Source organism: Lepisma saccharinum, chromosome 1 (assembly GCF_977018435.1).
Source record: "Lepisma saccharinum chromosome 1, izLepSacc3.1, whole genome shotgun sequence".
Taxonomy (NCBI): domain Eukaryota; kingdom Metazoa; phylum Arthropoda; class Insecta; order Zygentoma; family Lepismatidae; genus Lepisma; species Lepisma saccharinum.
In genome coordinates this window covers 7,724,735-7,744,133 of record NC_139229.1, presented here as the reverse complement: position 1 = coordinate 7,744,133, position 19,399 = coordinate 7,724,735, and the positions used below count along the sequence as shown (strand labels likewise).

General features: G+C 37.7%; 1 protein-coding gene across 1 annotated transcript in view; it reads left to right on the top strand.

The window, feature by feature from the left end:
• Positions 1 to 19,399, top strand: part of LOC145992475 (protogenin B-like) — a 103,011-nt gene that overhangs the window by 65,689 nt on the left and 17,923 nt on the right. Inside the window, exons 13-17 of the mRNA XM_083128859.1 lie at positions 589 to 886; positions 1,416 to 1,546; positions 3,256 to 3,443; positions 13,092 to 13,257; positions 18,422 to 18,681. Of these exons, the coding sequence (XP_082984985.1) occupies positions 589 to 886; positions 1,416 to 1,546; positions 3,256 to 3,443; positions 13,092 to 13,257; positions 18,422 to 18,681 (1,043 nt within the window). The remainder of the gene's footprint in view (positions 1 to 588; positions 887 to 1,415; positions 1,547 to 3,255; positions 3,444 to 13,091; positions 13,258 to 18,421; positions 18,682 to 19,399) is intronic.

Below are 19,399 nucleotides of genomic sequence, written 5' to 3'. Positions count from 1 at the left end.
AACTTTCATTCTATTAATATATAGATATATGTGAAGATTTATGACCTGCTATTTAGTTACTTATTATTTGTATTTATGTATTTTTGTATAATAATCATAATAATATGAATATAAGGATGTTTAGTTTTTTTGGTCAAGCCAGTATTGTTTGGTTTACTTTGGTGTTACAAGTTCATTCGCAATTTTTTATACTTATTGTGGGTAATGTTATTACCGCTTCGTAGTGTAGCATTCATTCTTTCTGGTCTGCAGGTTGGGAATACAGTGTTTTACGAAGTGGTCCACTAGTTAAAAATGCATAATTTAGGTTGGGGGTCACTTAGGTACCCCATTTCAAGATTCATGTAACTTTTCGACCATGGTTGGGCAAGGGTTAAGTGCAAAATAACATGTTTTGATGCAGTTCAAGTATTTTAAATTTTAAGTTGACATCATACAGCAAATGTTTGCTTTTTGATAACCATCTCCCCAAAATTAGGATTGACTTGTCAAGGGGTTACAATTATATTAAATGCAGTACTGCTCTTGCTTTTATTTATTGTTTTAAAAATTAAATGGCAGTCAGAACATAATATCTTATCTTCACAGTACCTCAAACGTGGTATGAAGTGCTGGTACAGGGCTACAACCAGGATGGTGATGGGAGTGTAGGCCAGAAATCAATCCACACTCTTCCGGAAGACAGTGGCGAGACTGACGACTCAGACATTTCAGGATTGGCGGAGCCACCAACGAATTTGGAGGCTGCACCTATGAGCTCTTCGAGCATTTATTTGACCTGGATTCCACCTCAGATTACCGTCAATGTCAGCTATTACACTGTGTGCTACCACCAGGTTCAGAATACATTGGCGGTAAATGCCTCTGCTATGAGTTACATTCGAAGGTAGGTAGGATGTGTTAAAAAATTGTTATATTCCGCTTTCTGAGTTGAGGTGATACAGTTTCAAACTATTTTCATTGTTGTAATCATTCAAACCAATTCCTGTTATGATACAGGGTTTTCCAAAAGTCCTTTCCACGTTTAAATTCACTATAACTTTGTAATGAAGTGAAATGAAGTTTGTACTGCACAGCAGTATTCAAAGTTTTACCTGACAACAATGCGCATTGAGAGGATCATGTGACTGCAAGTGATCAGGTGGTACCAAGATTGCGTTGATTCAGGAGAAAGCACAGTGTATTCTGTGGTATGCAGAACTGAAATCGGGTATTCTGCTGCGTATTTTCCTGCTACATTATGCAACAAAATTATTATTTTTTCTTAATTATTAAGGCTCAGTCACAATGCTGACCAACAGTATTCACAATCCTGACCAACAGTATTCTGGTTATAGAACATTGCGCAACATTGCTGACATGTTTAATTATTGATCTTTTATTTTCTATTAATTTGCTGTTCCTTAATTTTTCAGCACAAGTCAAGGTGTGGAGGTCAGTGATCTGAGGCCATTCACATTGTATGAATTTAGCGTAAGGTCCCACACTCAGAACAATCACTACGGACCATACAGCCATAAAGTTGAATGCAGGACGAAGGAAGGTTGTAAGTACCTAATTTTTTTTTAGCTTACTCTAGTGGTTAGGAATGTAATATTTTAATGTATCTTGGGTGAAAAGTATACTTGTATGATAGTTGTGTATCTCTGAAAATATGGATGCCAATGTTATCTCAGGAACTCCAACACATTGTTACAAAAACAAATACTTTCTCTTTAATAGAATTTTCTACAGATTTCACATGTCTCATCATAAATGTAATATCTCCAATGGTTTAGTAAATATAACAAAATAACTAACATGATTGATGTTTCGAATATCTTTGTTCACCTTTCCCACAAAACAAGTTATACCCCAAGAGGTAGACATCACAGAAAGATGAGTTTGGTACCAAACGAAAGAACAGAAAATTGTCTATAATGTACAGTGTACATTTAAAAGAAGTAGTACAGTAGTCATCTCCTTGTGTCCTGCATCGTGGTCGTATGGTCTAAGGCGTCTCCTCGGGGAAGCGTAACAACTTTTCTCCTGAGATTTCGGCCTGTGTATGGAACTTGTGGCCACCCACCATCATGAGGAAATTGGGGAGCTATGACTGAGTAGCATTACCCGATCATGAAAACCTACAGCAATGACTGGTGGTTTGTCATGCTGACCAAACATCACCTCATAACTGGTTGAATAATCTCCCACCTCGGCACGTGAGGCCGTCAGTCATCAGTTAGGCCCTGGCCCTCAAAAGCTGTTTCGTCATGGGTTACTATTTATTAGGGATGGGACCAATTAATCGGTACTCTATCGGTATCGGCCGATATAGGCATATCAGGTAATCGGTAAAAATACCGATTATTTTACCGATCCAATATATGGATAACTACCTGATAATTTAGTGCAAAATTTTGCCATTTTGTTGTAATTTTTATGGATAATCTCGATGCCCTACTTTAAAAAAAAGTAAATGTTTAAATATGCAATTTCTTTAGCACTGCAGTCACCTTGAAACACACATGTATTAAGGAGGTCAATGAATCTTTCAGGTTCTTCAAGGACCATTTTTAATTTTATATCGGATCGGTTATCGGTATCGGTAAATTTTATATCAGTACTTTATCGGTATCGGCCAAAATTTCATATCAGCCCATCCCTACTATTTATATTTATAGTAGTGCTGAGCCAATACCGATGTTGATGTATTGGCCGATAACAGTGGTGTACCAAAGTAAAAGTAAAGTGCTACCCTATTCTTTGCACCACGCAATGGAGGCGTATAGGGGGTGTGGAGTTAGGGTCCTACACTTTCTTGATCATGGCTGAAGGTGTGGGTGATGTGATCAGCACCATTCCCCTGGCTGTCTTTATCCCCCAGAGTTTCCTCCAGGCACTCACTTTATACAATTCTGGATGAGCATCGGATCTGCTTGAACAGGTGGAAAAAATACCGGTCTCCCCTGTCGGGGATGAACCTGGGTCTCACGCATGGTAGTCAGATGCCCTAAGGACTGAGCTACCGTGGCTCTTATACCAGTGTATACCAGATACTGAAATTGCTGATGCACGCAATTTTCAATTCAATCCGATCAATCAAAGCTAGATGAGACCATAGCATCAATGTCTGCCTCCTTAGTGATAAAACTCACATTATTCTAAATTAGCAATGATAATTATGTAGTATTGATGAATACAATACCATTGTTTAAGAATCCAACATGCTAGATCTGTGTTGAGTAACCTTTTGTTTCCTCTTTCTAACCTTAGTGCCAGGTAAACCACGGGACTTGAGCTGGATTCCAGTCAACACGACAAGTGTGCAGGTAATATGGAAGGAACCACATCAGGCGAATGGCATTATCCGAAGCTATGTGGTTCATTATACCTTGGATAAAAGTATCCCTAAAATTGAGTGGCAGAAACAGACAACCAATGGCTCTCATTGCGTTATTGAGGTAAGATATTACAAATATTATTTGTATGTTGATTAAGGGGGGGGGGAGTTAAGCTTTGATTATCTGAACTCTTTGTGTTACACTTTACACTTTTCACCCTTTTCAATTATGAATTACTCAGGGTGGCTACTCACTGGGAATTCCTTGAATTCTGGGAACTGTCCAGGAATTTTACTCCACAGACGTGAGAAATTGGAAATTTATAAATCTAAATGCCATTGAAGCTATACATATTTATGTATGCTCTGGGGGTATGTTTTTCACAGTTTTGCTTTTGTGTTTTATCGAGGAAGTAAAATATAGCTACAGTGGAAAACAAAACAGATTTCTGTCAGTCCATATACTTTGTTAACATTCTTCGCATAACAATCTCTCTGACAGACATAGTAAGTCATGTGATGGCACCAAATCTAATCTTTTTTGGGATTTTAAGCTACGAGTTCCTTTATGACGGAAATTCGACTGCGTTTAGCATCAGTTCATTGTCTGTCTGGATACGTTTTAATCACAATGATCCTTTATATTGTTAATATATTTGTGTGTGTGTGTAAGAGGGGGGGGAGTTTGCCTTGAAACCCAGGAATTATACTTGAATTTTATCAGGGTCTTAGAGTAGCCACCCTGTTTGTAGTTGTAGCACTACTACAAAGTGAGTCTGTCAGTGATGTGTCATAGACTGTGAACTATATAAAAAATGTCATGTACAATACTGTTTTAAATGAAGTGCTATTTACAGTAAGGTTTGTTCATATCCAGCTGGAATGAAGCATATTAACTTCAAACATTTCTTGCACTTCTCTTTAAAAGAATCAATTGCTTCGTAGATGTTGGAGCCTAGGGAATGATGTGACAATCATAGGACAAAAATAGTGTATGTTTGGCATCAAGTGAGACTATTTTGTGCATTAAGTAGCTACAATGGAAATTGTTTGTAAAGAATGTAATGAACTCCTCACACTTTTTCCACATGTATAAGTTTTACATTGTGTGTCCTCTGATGTAGACTATTTACGATTAAAATTATCCGATTTGCCATGGGGTAAAATTTTGGGAACTCCTGTATGTAGGGCACTATCCTGTGTTGAAGTCGTTCAAAGCATGAAGAATGTACGAAAGAGTAATTAACATCTACTGTTCAGTTTTTGGCTCTAAGTCATTTCATGAGTTAGAACAAGTGAAAAGTTTTCATGTGTTTCCTCCCCGTGGAATCAACAAAATGAAATTTGTAAGTAAATAAGGGAAAATCAAAATGGTTGATAGAAGACTGGCATGGAGGATAACACTGAATTGTGACAAGGAAATTTCGAAGAATGCACAAGACTAAGCCCCGCGACAAGTTAAGTTTGCATCAACTTTTCGCCAATGTAGACCCAAACGTGCACGCATAATATAGTTTCGCTGCAATACTGCCGATTTTCTCAATGTCTGTGACATGAACAGCTCGGCGGTCGAGGCAAGACTCGCACGGGAGATGCTGAGCGCCGTTCTAGCGCGGTTTAATACATAAAACCTGTCGCAGGGTATACTCACTTTATTTTTTGAAAGATGATTTATATATTACCTTGCAAGTAAAGTTTTAAATTCTACTGTATAAAAAAAACATGTTTTTTGTTGAAAAGTCATGATGTGTTTTGCCCAATGCATCCAGGTAAAGAATGTACAATGTATGTATGTAGGAAATTTGGAACTACAGGGTGGCGACAAACCTGGAAAACCGGGAAAAGTCAGAGAATTTGAGGTGTCAAAAAAAGTCAGGGAAATGTCAGGGAATTTAGTCTTCACTGACTGTTTTTTTATTATTTATTTAAAGATATCATTATGGAACTCTGCACGGGAACAGGAAATCTCGTTCCTAAGTTTCGGCCTCAACTTTTAGGCCCATTTTATGCGCAACACAAACATGGCGCCAGAAACTAGTGATGGCAGGAGGAGAAAGACTTTTTTTGGAGGAAAATTGTTATAACTCGGGCACTATGGGAGAAATCTACTTCAGATAACTTTTGTTTTTCAGCTAAAACATCAGCGCATGCAGCCGTGTACAATTCAGAACGTCGAACCGAGGAAGGGGGATGGCGGCGTGATCCCCGAATTTCAATGGGAAAAAACATAAAAATCTGGAGTTTACCCCCTTTTCTCCCACTATTTTGAAGAGAAACCGCGAACTTTAGTATTCTTTTCAAAGAATGGATATTTCTCAAGAGAATGAAACATGTTTCATTTTCTTGGGTGCCATACAAGTTGAATAATAAGCCAAAATGTGTTGTTTTTTTTTTACAAAAAATAAGTAATTTGCATTTTTGAAGGAAAATTGTTATAACTCGTGCACTGTGGGAGCAATCTACTTCGGATAAGTTTTGTTTTGCAGCTATAACATCATAGCATGCAACTGTAAAATTCAGAACGACAGACCAAGGAAGGAGGGTTTAGGGGCACAACCCTCGAATTTTAATGGAAAAAAAAAAAATCTGGAGTTTGCCCCCTTCTTCCCCCGCTATTTTGGGGAGAGGGTGCGAACTTTAGTATTATTTTCAAAGAATGGACATTTCTCAAGAGAACTTAACATGTTTCATGTTCTTGGGTGCCATACAAGTTGAATAATAAGCCAAAATGTGATTTTTTTTACGAAAAATAGGTAATTTGCATTTTGGAGGAAAATTGTTATAACTCTGGCACTATTGGAGCAATCTACTTCAGAAAAGTTTTGTTTTGCAGCTAGAACATCAGAGCATGCAACCGTGTACAATTCAGAATGCCGAACCGAGGAAGAGGGGCTTGGGTTGGGGGGAGCAACCCTTGAATTTCAATGAAAAAAAAATCTGGAGTTTGCACCCTCTTTTCCTGCTATTTTGGGGAGTAGGAACAAACCTTCGTATTCTCTTCAAAGAATGGATGGTTCCAAAGAGAATGAAACATGTTTCATGTTCTTGGGTGCCATACAAGTTGAATAATATGCCAAAATGTGAAACTGTTTTTTACGAAAAATAGGTCATTTGCATATTGCTCAGAAAATTGTTATAACTCTGGCACTATGGGAGCAATCTACTTCGGATAAGTTTTGTTTTGCAGTTAAAACATCATTGCATGCAACAGTGTACAATTCAGAATGCCGAAATGAGGACGGGGGGTTTGGGGGCGCGACCACTGAATTTCAATGAAAAAATCTGCAGTTTGCCCCCCTCCTCTCCTGCTATTTTGGGAAGAAGGTGCAAACCTTAGTATTCTCTTCAAAGAATGGACGTCTCGAGAGAGATTGAAACATGTTTCATGTTCCTGGGTGCCTACAAGTTCAATAATGAGCCAAAATGTGAATCTCTGTTCGGAAATGTGGCATGGATATGTTGCGGAGAGGTGGGGAGATTGGTCATCAATATGAATTTTCCAGGCTTGCTCCAGACCTGTGTCAGTCTCCACTCAAACATAAGAGTATGAAGGTCCAAAAAGCACATTCATTTCGTAATCAGCACCATGATACCATTTGGTATCATCGGATGAGTACGACCTTACTCTGATGATACCATATGGTATCATCGGGGAGTAAAGGTTAAGCCACTAAATATTACGTGGAAAATGCATTGAATTATCATTTTTTCTTGTCCGTATGGGAGTTGTAAGGGGACTTGTGAACAGATGGAGGGGATAAGAGTGGGTGGTGCCATCCGACGATAGTTGTCGGACGTCGTAGTAAGGCATTTTGTTGGGCAAACTGAAGGAAAATGGAAACAAATAGGTTCCATTGATATATACGATTTTGTTGAATATCGCCACCGGACAAAGTACCTCACTACAACATACGACAGAAATTGCATGGACTGCAACATCCAACAAAAATTGCATGCATAAATAAGAAGAGCATTAGACTGCAAATATGCTGCTGGAATTTTATTACTCTTCTGGCTCACTTCACCTTATTTAATGTAGCAGTGATTACGAAGGTTTTCTTTCATCATCCTGACATATTACTGGTTTTGCACAAGTTAACATACGTTTACAATGACATTGCACTATTCTTAGATATCAAGAAGAATCCAACCAAATGGGATATATATTGAATACTATCACGAAAAAGTGAAACCCAAATCTGCATTGATGAATGTTTTAAAAATTGGCAAGTGCATGCTCCCAACCTCAAATTTACTGCAACACTAGTATTGCAATGAAATTAATCCCACTCTCTGTCCTGTCTGTTTAAACTCATGAGAGATGGTCATTAATCTCTCACTGAGTAAGGTTAATGTCCAATATTATGAAATAAAATACTAATAATAAATACGTAAATGCTTTAATATCATATTTACTCAAATCATTCAATCATAAAAGCAAATCACTTTCTTCAAGAATTGACTTTTCTCTGCCAGCCCTGCTAAATTTTCACTTTCCATATACTGATTTATACGAGGGTTGGCCAGAAAGTAATTTCCAATTAGTAGGGACATTGATATTTCGCAAACGTGAAAAATGGTAATTGCTGCGACCTTGTGTTTATGAATGTTCAGTGTGATGTCTGGACACATTTTTCGGCCGTTCAAAATATCGAAATAATGCAAATTTGGCATAAAATGCGAATTTTTGTCATTTTTAGTGATTTTTTTTTTAAAGAAATGTCCTAAAACAATGAAAAACTCCATGAAATCCAACATTCTTGTCTTTTCTAGGCCATGTTTGTGTACATAGAACATGCAAGTTTTCCAACATTTTACTCAAGAGTAAACTATAGAGTTATACGTACATGGAATAATTCCGACAGCTACATTAAATCATGTATTTCCCACGATTTTTTCAACTTCTATCAAAACCATTTGCATCACAAAGCAAAGTGGCATGGTTCTAACAGGAGATTAAGTGTGTATCTACCGTCACACGGGAGCCACATCTTCGTATTTGTCGCACGAGATATGTTTTGAATTACCAAGCTAAGTGCGTACCATCGGCATTTGTCGAGCAAGTAATAATGGAACTCAGTCATTAGGGCATCTGACTATTATGCGAGATACCCGGGGTCATTCCCCTGCGGTGGAGAACCGGGATGTTTTCCACCTATTCAAACTGCTCCGGTGCCCACCCAGCATCATATGAAGCTGGTACCTTGAGGAATAAAGGTAGCCAGGAGTGTGGTGCTGATTACATCACCCGCACCTTCAGCCGTGATCAAGAAAGTGTGGGGCCCTAACTTTACACCCCTATACAACTTCATGGAAAAGTGCAGGGGAGCACTTTACTTTTACTTCCTGAAAAATCTGTTCCAACATATCAAACTGTCACGAAAATACGTAGACCATGTGACCTACAATTTAAAATAATAGTTTAAAAGCACAATGGAGTATTAATTTCTGGTATATTTGGCAGATAAATGTTCTAAAACAAAAACGCTAATTTTGGAAAACTTAACACTAACAAGTCAAAAAAGATAATGCTATTTTTTGGTGCCTGTCACGTGAGATTGATTGATTTTAATTTTTTGGGTGCGTCGCCACTTATGGTCATTATGCGCCCATCAGAATATAGGGGGAAAATTCCATTATCTAAAATCCTTACCTTAAAATTAAAAAAGGGTATGGAAAATAACTTTCCCAAAATAACTTTCAAGATATCAAACTCTCATGATGAGGCATAAGCCATGTGACTTACAATTTGAAACAGTAGTTTGAAAACACCATGAAGGTATAATTTCAGATATTTGCCAGAAAATTCGCTAAAATGAAAATGTGAATTTTGGGAAAAGTAACACCGTAAAAATAAAATATAAGATAATACACCTATTTAAAATATATATATATATATATATCAAGGTCCCTACCGATTAGGCATAAATAAAACAAGAATATCAGTTGTAATTTATTGCATTAGTAACAGTGAGTCCTAACCTAATTTTCGGCATAATCACCACCATTGTTCTGGCATTTGTCGTAGCATGGCACTAAATTTTGTATGCCCATGGTATATGTGTCTGACAGCAAAGACTGGAACTATCTCTACCGCAGTGTAGCTGTCAAATCCTTGTCCTGCCAGAAACCTCTTCAGTTAAACAAAGAGATGAAAGTCTGTACATACAAGGCCAGGGCTGTACAGGGAGTGGTCCAAGATCTCTCACCTGAAGTCATGGAAACGCCCGTGTGTACTCAGCTGTATGGGGTTGTGCACATTCGATTGGCCTTCCGTGAATTGTCTGCACCATCGTCTGACCATACTATCCGGTCTGCACACCTCACACGATTGCTGGTGGCTCTGTGCCAAATTCTGAGCGTGCAATGTAGGCTACATCGCAGTCGGTGGGAGACTGTATGACAGCTGCAATCTTTAACCTAGAACTGTCGTAAAACGGCTGCATTGCAACTGTACCAGATTACAGCTACATGCCACTTCTTCCTGCCTGCATGTGTGTGTGTGTCGCTCTCCGCCCACTACTGCTGCGTATAGGCACCATTGGAGCTTTTTTCAGGATGCCCCTCTTATATGAACTTTCAGAATCTTTTATTATTAGAGTGTTCCTGTTTTAATGTGTTGATTAGCTAAATCAGGTACCTATATAATGCAAATCTATAAATTCCTTGCGTTAAATTTCTAATACTTACATACCCTTTTCGTCAGCATTAATGGTATAATATACAGAAGATGCCATCTTACAAAAGCAACTCGCCCCCTCACATCGGAACTAGCCTCTTCTTTTACAGAAGTCCTCCAGCAATTTTTGCAATCGCAAAAAACGGATGAGATTAATCAGTGGTTATTTCCTGGTTTATTTCTGCTTTTTTAAGTATCTCTTGTAAATTTTCCTTCAGCTCAAAAAAAATAATTATAGACCGAGAAAAAAGATCACCGTTTGAATGTGGATTTGACCCTGCATGTTGTCAGTTTCACAGTACTTCACTTGGATATACTGTACTGAAGCAGAAATATCATCGATAATGTAAGGAAATATGACACTTTCTTTTGTTCGATTCAGTTGTTTCACTTATATGCAAGAGTTAAGTTTTTTGTTTTACAGAGAAGAGAGAAGTAGCTTTATGCATTGAAAAATGAGTCCGCACTCATAGCTTTTGCAAGCAGAGGGTTCCAAACCTCAGTGGAAATATCAACATATAATACCGAGAATGTATAAGGAGACTTATAAATTACAAATTGTATTTCTTAATCAATCACTCTTCACTCTTATCTCATTTAGTCGTAACTTTAAAAATATTCAAGTATTTTATTTTAAACTTACTGCGTATGACAAAATTCCATAATCCTTCCTTAGCTTGTGAATTGTAATAATTTTCCAAATTCACTATTTTGCAGTTTGAATTCAAATCATAGAGAATAGAGAAATTAAGTCAATTACATAGAAGATAATAGGGGAAGAGGGATAAATATGAAATAGGGGTACAAATATGGAATACCATTATATCTCTCCTGGTAAGTGCTGCACTCTTGCAAGAACTACGTGAAAAGCTGGGCAGTGTCCCTCACCACCACAGGAAGCAGTTAGTTTGCATCTCGAGGTTGAACAGGGCACGTTACGATTGTTGTGGTCCCCGTCCAAAGTGAAAAGTTTGTAGTTAAGTACCTTTTTGCGTTGTGCTTCTTATTAGTACACAGAATGAAAATACATTGTATACAGTTTAGTAGCATATCAATCAGGCTTTATTCTGGTATTTTGCGTATATTATTGAGGTGAGTTTGAATACACTCGTGGCCCTCGATACTCGAAGGTAACAGTGGCTCAAATATGGAATAGTAGTATTCCATATTTATACCCCATTTATGTACAAAAATTAATAACGTGGACTTGCATCTGGATCCAAACCCGAAGATGGAGCAGGACCTTCTGCTAGAAGTGAAGTGGCCACCTCACCTGAAGAGGCAAGGCAGTAGGGGGAGGAAAGCAGGGACCTCTCATATCCTGAGCTCATCGCCATATAAGACTTCCATTGAAATGTCCACTGCTGTTAAGAAACAGCCTGTTAAAAACAATTGGAAAGAAGGGAAATCGTCATTACCAAAAGACTGCGAATCATCAGACTCGGACAGCGACGGCATATTCAGCATGCGAGATGACTCTTCTGATCTCAGTATGTCAGATGCCAGAACACCAAGTAGTGATGATGCTGAATGTCTCTTCTGTACTGGACAATTTTCTGATGATAAGCTTGGAGAAGAATGGGTTAAGTGCGAAATGTGTGTTATGTGGGCTCATACTGAATGTGCAGGATATGATAATGGACTTTACATTTGCAATTTTTGTAAGTAGGTAAATAGTGCCCTCATAATCATAGTAATACAGACATGTACAGTTCAGAAACTTTCTCATATTTGTGACTTTACAGTGTTCATTTATTTCATGTTTTCGCTACAATTGTGTTTATTGTGTTTATATGTTCATTTTCTGCACAATGTTGCCAGTATTCCATATTTGTACCCCATTTTCTTTTGGAGCAATCATGTCAACTTTTAGGAAAATGTTATTTGCAAATACTTACTATAATGTTACTTAGTCTAAACCTTATATTCTATTAAAGAACTAATTAAGGAAGAAGAGGGTAGTTTCTCACATATATTCTTCAAAAAATGTGCCATTGAATGGTCAAAAACAAAATGGTATTCCATATTTGTCCCCCTTCCTCTATTGGTACTTAACAAAACCATACGTGGATCTGTGCGAGTTTATTATTTCTATTTGCAAAAACATCGATTTAGTTTAGTTTGTAATTGTCAGGGAAAAATGTAAATTTTGCAACATGGAAGTGTGCAGATGCAGCACTGCTTTGAAGAACCAGTGTATATATGTAGGTTTCATCTGCGTTATTTTTGCCTATCATTATTACATGTTTCGTCCTCATCACAGCTTCACCTTCGTTTTAGTTCCTGGTATTCACATCGTTAGGGGCATGCATATTTCGTTTTTGACGAAAAAACAAAATGTGAAAACACATTCTAATGTTAATGTTTCTGAAAGGTGTGAGGTGCATTTTGCTACCCTGTTTTGTCACGAAATGATGCAAAATGAACTGCAAAATGCGAAATAGACTCTTTAAACACGAAATTTCGAGTTTATTTACCAACGCGTCACTTACTGAAGTTTGAATTATCTTGGGAGTTATGCAATTTACGGAAAATTTATTAATTCTGCTGTAAATATTTGAGAAGCAAGAATGGACCCCTTTATACAGGGATAAACTTAATATTGTGGTAATTACATAAATGGGCTATTAGAAAGGTTATGTTTATTTTGTAATAAGTGCAGTTTTTAAATCAAATTTTGGATTACGTTCACAATTTTAAAACCAAAATGTCATTTTACATGCTGCCGCTATAACCCTGAAAGTTAATTTTTTTTACCGCTTTTGAACCTGAAATGGACTGTTTTGTACCAAAATTTTGCTTTTTTTTTTTTTTTTTACCAAAAATATGCGCCTCTACAAATCGAAATTCACAATATTTAAAAATAATGCGTAACTTGAACGTCTTCATAACAGCCACGACCACACACTACTACTAGCTACTTCTAACTGGACGTAAACGAGGGATTTATCCTACGTACGGTGGCCATATTGAAAGTGACACTAGTGCTCAAGTGCTAATTTTAATCACAAATAGTCTTTATCGTAGGTACACGTCTGTTGACTGAATAGGAATGAAAGTGTGCTTATGTTGTGTGATGCTTTGTTTCAGATTGCTGGTCTGTCGCCGAATGCAAGGTATTACTTGTCCGTCAGCGCAGCAACCCAAGCTGGTGTGGGTCTACCTACAGATGAAATCACCATCACCATTCCCCTTGTGACTAGTCCAAGTGAGGAACCTTCAGATATCCATCAACCTCCCAAGGATTGGAATGTTGGTAAGCAGACATGTCCATAATCAATAAGGTATGTAGCCACAGTAGCTCAGTTCGTAGAGCATCTGGCTATCATGTGGATTCGATGGGGGCAACCCAGAGTGGTAACAGAAGCCACGCATGATGCTGATCACATCATCTCAACTATGACCGAGATCGAGAATATATAGAGCTCTCCCACCATATGCCTTCATGCCATGTTTGCACATGCACAGACGTATCTTTACCTTTACGTAAGTTTTGCCTAGCTTCTCGTTCAAATTTGCCATTTCAGTTACAGTTTGCTAAATTCAGGGAAACATGTGTAGTGAGGTAGGAAATTTTGAAAATACTTCCAAAAAAACTGGAAATATCAGCTTTTTTATACTTGTCAAGATTTGAGTTTACCAAAATGATTTAGATTTTCAGCTTTTTGGCAGCTGGCTGGCTAGAAGATACTTGGTACTTACATTGTAGCGTCCAGTGTTGCAAAGTGCATAATCATCATATTTTCGACAAAGGATCATACTGTTCTGTTTGAAATTATACCGGATGTTTCAATAAATTTTATATTATTTCGTAATCAAACGACGTTACCAATTCTCATGTAAATGATCTGAAAATTTAACAGTATATGTAGAAACACCTCAAAAGTCAGTGTGTAATAAGGTATGTTTTTGTCTTTAGAGGTATAGACATGCCATTCACTGGAAAAGAAAAGGCCTTTTTTGTGTGTGTGTGTTATGTATGCTCGAGTACAGTCAAACAATACTGTGGAGTGTGCATGTGTGAGGGAAATTGAGTTGAAATTGCATTGAAAATGCACTAACTGTAATGCAGATATGGACATGGCACAAAAAGTTCAAAAAAGGATGGCTGTCTGTGCAGGGCAAAAGGATCTGGACAGTGTGCGAAGCCCCAGGAAGTCCATAAGAACAAGTCAGGAAAATCAGATCCCTGTGACGACAGTTTGGCGTGTCATAAGGAAGCGCTTGCGAATGAGGCTGCAGCTTGTCAAGCTTTAAAGACAGATGACAAGCGAATGCCCAAGCAATTGTGTGTCGATATACGAGAGAGACCCCTTGTGATTTTTTGTTTTGGTGGTATGTGAAGGGCCTCCATTTATCCCACCTCCTACAAGCCTAGAGGAACTCCAGCAGAGAATCGCCGCTGCACTGAAGACTGTTACTGCTGACATTCTGCAGAGTGTTTGGCAGAAGCAGAAGCGGGACTACCTACTTGACATGTGCCGTGCCACAGGCAGTATGCATAATTGAACACTTGTGAACAATCGTTTGTGACATCCACATACCTTTGAATTTCTTATTCAAATTTTTATGCATAAATCTTATTCAGTTGAGGATTGCACCTCTGTAGTTTCCTTTATCTTGACTATGTAGTTACTGAGATATTTACATCTGTAATGATATCAAATTTTTTGAAACACACTGTACATTTCAGTGCAATTTTGGTGATGAATGTTTGTCCCAAGCAAGGGTAGCTGGGTGAAAACGATTTGTGAAAGATGAGATTATGACGAGACTAGGCAGACGAGGCTTCCCCGCTCCTATATGTCCTCATGCAATTGCTCTACAAAGTTCCCAAACCTAAATTCTCCCTCAAAATTTTAGGACCACTGCACGTTGGACACACCCGTCAGGCAACGCACGGATACGCAGCATTGCAATTGCTCTCGTGAGATTATGCCCTTAAAGCTTCAAGTTTAAAAAAAAAAATCATCGTCCAATAATAAAACAAATGTTGACCAACCAGTAAGAATGATCAGCCCTGTGAATGAATTTAGATCACCCCTTGCCCTTACATTTAATGTAAATTCCCGCAGACTTTAGGAGAAACAACTAATTTATACTGATAATTGAAATTCAATACTCAAGAAGACCAACTATTTAGCTTAACGGGGGGGGGGGGGGGGGGTGCTAGCTTTCAGTACGCTCCAACCCAGAATAGCAGACTCGAATATGAAGTGCCCGAGCTGAAAAAGAAGTTCAGATTATTGCCCATGGAGACCAGAGCAAGATGAACCTTCCCAGCCTGAAAGAAATATTATCATTAACATGATACCACATAAAATACACTAAAGCATGTATGGATTCGAATTGCTGATTCAGAGTCTGAAATATTGATTTGACGACAACTATTTATTTACATCAGAACGTAAACAAGCTTGTATTTGACATTAAGTATTCTACTCATATGCCATGTGCCAAGTACACATTATTATCTTTCCTACCAGAAAATTATAAATGTTTCATGTACTGGAATTGTATAATCCAGAAAAATATGAAACTGAATCATTCATCAAAAAGTTTTGCCGTAAAGACAAACGTCTGAGACATATAACGTTCTTTACGATTGATAGTAAATTCCACAACTGTTCTTATTTTCTTTTTATTCAATATGGCTACCTAGGATGCCAAGTTTCCCGCCGAAACTCAACACAAGGAATGCACACGAATTATGGCCATAATTAGACACACGGATGCTAGCATATACGAAATTGAGAATGAAATTTTGTATAGTTCACGTTCCTTCCCGTTCATCTAACTGCGATGCAAGATTTGTACTTACAAGTCAGCTGACATCGGGCGAAAAATTCTGTCATCTTTAACTTAAAATATCCATTTTAAGACACCATGGAGAGTAAATGTTCATTGGAATTTTTGAAGAACGGTCCTTAATAAACAAATTAAGGCAAATGGATTCACTTAACACTTCCTAGTAAGCCCGATTTCCATTGATACTTATTACATGTTCTTTCACATCCGCCATAGCTTCTCCTTTTTTCCCGGACCGAGTCCTCGAACCGTTCCGCCGATCCGATTCCTACTACGTCCATTCCACGGCTTCTGCACAGGCAACGGGTTCGGTGATCCGTTCTTTGAACCAGTTCACTTTTATTGCGCATTCTTCCAGTGTTGACGAATGTTTCTCTTTTCTTTTAAATTCGCAATGTACATTACTATTGCGATAACTTTGTAAATGTACATAATCTAATTTGAAAAATATTATCAGTTGTTGTATACACAATCCAATCTTATATTTTCATCGCTAATGCAATCATTCGTACTAATTTACACTCAGAGTACATTGAGGACATCTATTATCAAATCTTAGTATTAATCTTCAGTTCAATAAGCTATTTGGCACTCAAATGCCATCTATGGGCAGTTTCGGCACAATCAGTCTTAATTTACATTTCAGTTGTCACAGTTATGACAGTTATTGTCATAAGATTGTGTGAAGAGTAAACCTCATGGCTGTTTAATAAGGTCCCACTACTGGATATGTGGACCACCAGAAACACTATTCGAAAGTGTTATTCACAAGCTACTAGGCTGTTGGTGAAAGGGTAGCTAACAGAAGCTTAACTTGGAAAAATAAGATGTTACATGTTTTCATTGCAATGCTAATAAAAGTGTACACAAATATTTTTCATGTTTGAATATTCAGCTGCCTCAGTAGAAACGTCATGAGTAGGGGCATGCATATTATTTTGTTTTTGACGAAAACATGAAATTGTAAAATAACACTTTGTAATGTTATTTTTCATGTTTTTGAAAGGTGTGAGGTGCATTTTGTTACCATCTTTTGTCATGAAATGATGCATGATAAACTGAAAATGCAAAATAAACTATTAAACCCGAAATTTATGTTTATTACCATCGTGACACCTTCAGAGGTCAGAATTATCCTGTGAGTTATTCAATTCATGGGAAATTGAATAATTCTGTTTCGTTTGAGAAGCAAATATCGACTCTTTAATACAGGAATAAACTTCTTACTCTAACAGGCATGCAAGACAGTCTCTGCCTGGCTTTTCCCTCAGAGTCAGTATTGACAACTTAGCTCTCTTGGAGCCAGATCTGGCTCTTTCGTGCACTCGTTTGCCTTTGAACTGGGGTGGCCGCCCCCGTGCCTCACTATGATACCATCACTGGTTCCGGCCCACATAGACCAACTTTACCATGATTATACATTTTGCATGTGACGTTATATTGTTATATTAGGTGCGTTGCACCATCCCTATTATATCCCCAGCTACTTTTTTTTTATAGCGCCTTGTTGACTTGAAATTGGCATAATATTGTTATCAGGGAATCCTTTATTTTTGATATCGTACAACCATGAGGATCTAGATGGTGAAAACTAAGAATAAATTGTCATCAATTTAGAGTTAATGGTAATAGCAGTACCCCATCCCTTTGACAACTAACATTACTCTAGGAAGCACTTCGTAAATCTAGGTCCTTGAAAGCCAGTTTTAACTCCATTTAAGGGAAAATTTAGTTCTTTTATGCACACCAGGTTTTGCAACACTGCCAGGAAAGCAAGGAGAAATGCATTGGGCATATGGGAGTATTTTTTGATTTGTTATCTTGGGAATATCAAACTTCCGATGGAATATAAAATTATATCAACAGGAAGAGGGCAGTTTGAAGAAGTGATTGCCCAGCAGAAAAGTCGAAACTCCCATTTGATTAGCCGTAACTTGATGTTGAAGTTGATTCCCCATAAGAAATACATGGGATTCTGAAAATTCTTATTCGTCATTTTTTTACAGGTCGTATCTAGCTTAATAATGAACTTTGAAAAATGCTTTGAGCTGCCACATGTGTACCCCCACGTTTTTCTTCAGTAGCATTTCCCATTCCGACGATATTAAAATAAATGCACACATGGTGCGTAACTGTATCTCCTCTCCTTAATAGCACATTTACAAAGTTATCAAAGTGAAATGTTAGTTTTGTGTAATAAGTACAGTTTTTAAACCAAATGTAGATTTTTATTCACCATTTCAACACCGAAATCCATTTTGATCCCGAAATGTGCCCAGTTTTTGTACTTATATCTTTATCTTTATTCACCATAAATATGTGGCTCTAGTGATGAGTTGTTGATTCAAGGTCTCGCCACTTTAGGTTCTGGGTTTAAGTCCTGCATGGGACATCAAAATGTTCCCTCATCAATTTAATTTATCATAATTCTCATCATTACACTTATCTAAAGGTGATGCAAAATATGAAAATGCAGAAAAATAGCAGTGCAAAAATGTGTGTTACTTTCATGCAGTCTAAAAGAACTAATTCTTCTGTGATTAGGTTTGTTTTGTATTTAGTGTGAACAAATCAGAAGTACTAATTCATTGCATTTTTAATTTTCCTTGCAGGTTTAACAGCTGGAATAGCAATGGGTGTAGCATCCATTACGATTTGTGCAGTCGTAATTCTGTTCCGGAAGCAGTGCATGAATCCTTCTCCCAATATACCTCATCGAAGTTCGAACCACCAACCCAGCGCAGGGCATGTAAATGGGAACGGCTTTTACAAGGACAGAAATGCAAGGCCCAGCGGAACATACGAAATGGACCTTTTCATTCCGATGTTAACTAATATACCTCCTGAATCGAATACCCATCTGGATACGAAGGTAATGTTTCACTCATGAGCTCAGACATTGAGCGTGTGCGAGAGAAAGTGAGAGAGAGCAAGCTTAGGTCACTCTTTTTAAGTGTTTGCACCAGTAGTGTTTGTTAGCACAGTAGATTTATTGGTGCCAGTAAACAGGGATACTGGTAAAATCTCAGGAGACCGGGGGCTCAAAATTAAGTTTGGGATCATTTTGTGTCTACAACGGGGTGAATTTCAATTCTTCAATAATTGACACTTGACAAATTCTGTTCAACTGAACAATTGAGAATAATTCATTGCAACTATGTAGATATTAGGAATGGACCGATATGAAATTTTGGCCAATACTGATATAAAATTGCAAATGGGTCTTGAAGAATGTGAATGGTTCATTGACCTCCTTAATAAATGTATGTTTTAAGCTGACTGCAGTACAAAAGAAGTTGTACATTTAGACAATTACTTTTTGAAAAAGTAGGGCATGGAAACTTACAACAAAATGGCAGAATTTTGCACTAAATTATGAGATATTTATAGAACGGATAAAATAATCAGTAATGTTACCGATACCAGTAGAGTACCTATTAATCTGCCCCATCCCTAGTATATATAAACCTCAGATTTTTTTTCCACTTTTTGTACACTTATCTTACATAGGCAATGGATTTCACCCCACTCTTTATGTATACTTTTCAAAGTGAAGGTTGGGGCAGGCGGGGAGGGTCTTACATAACAGT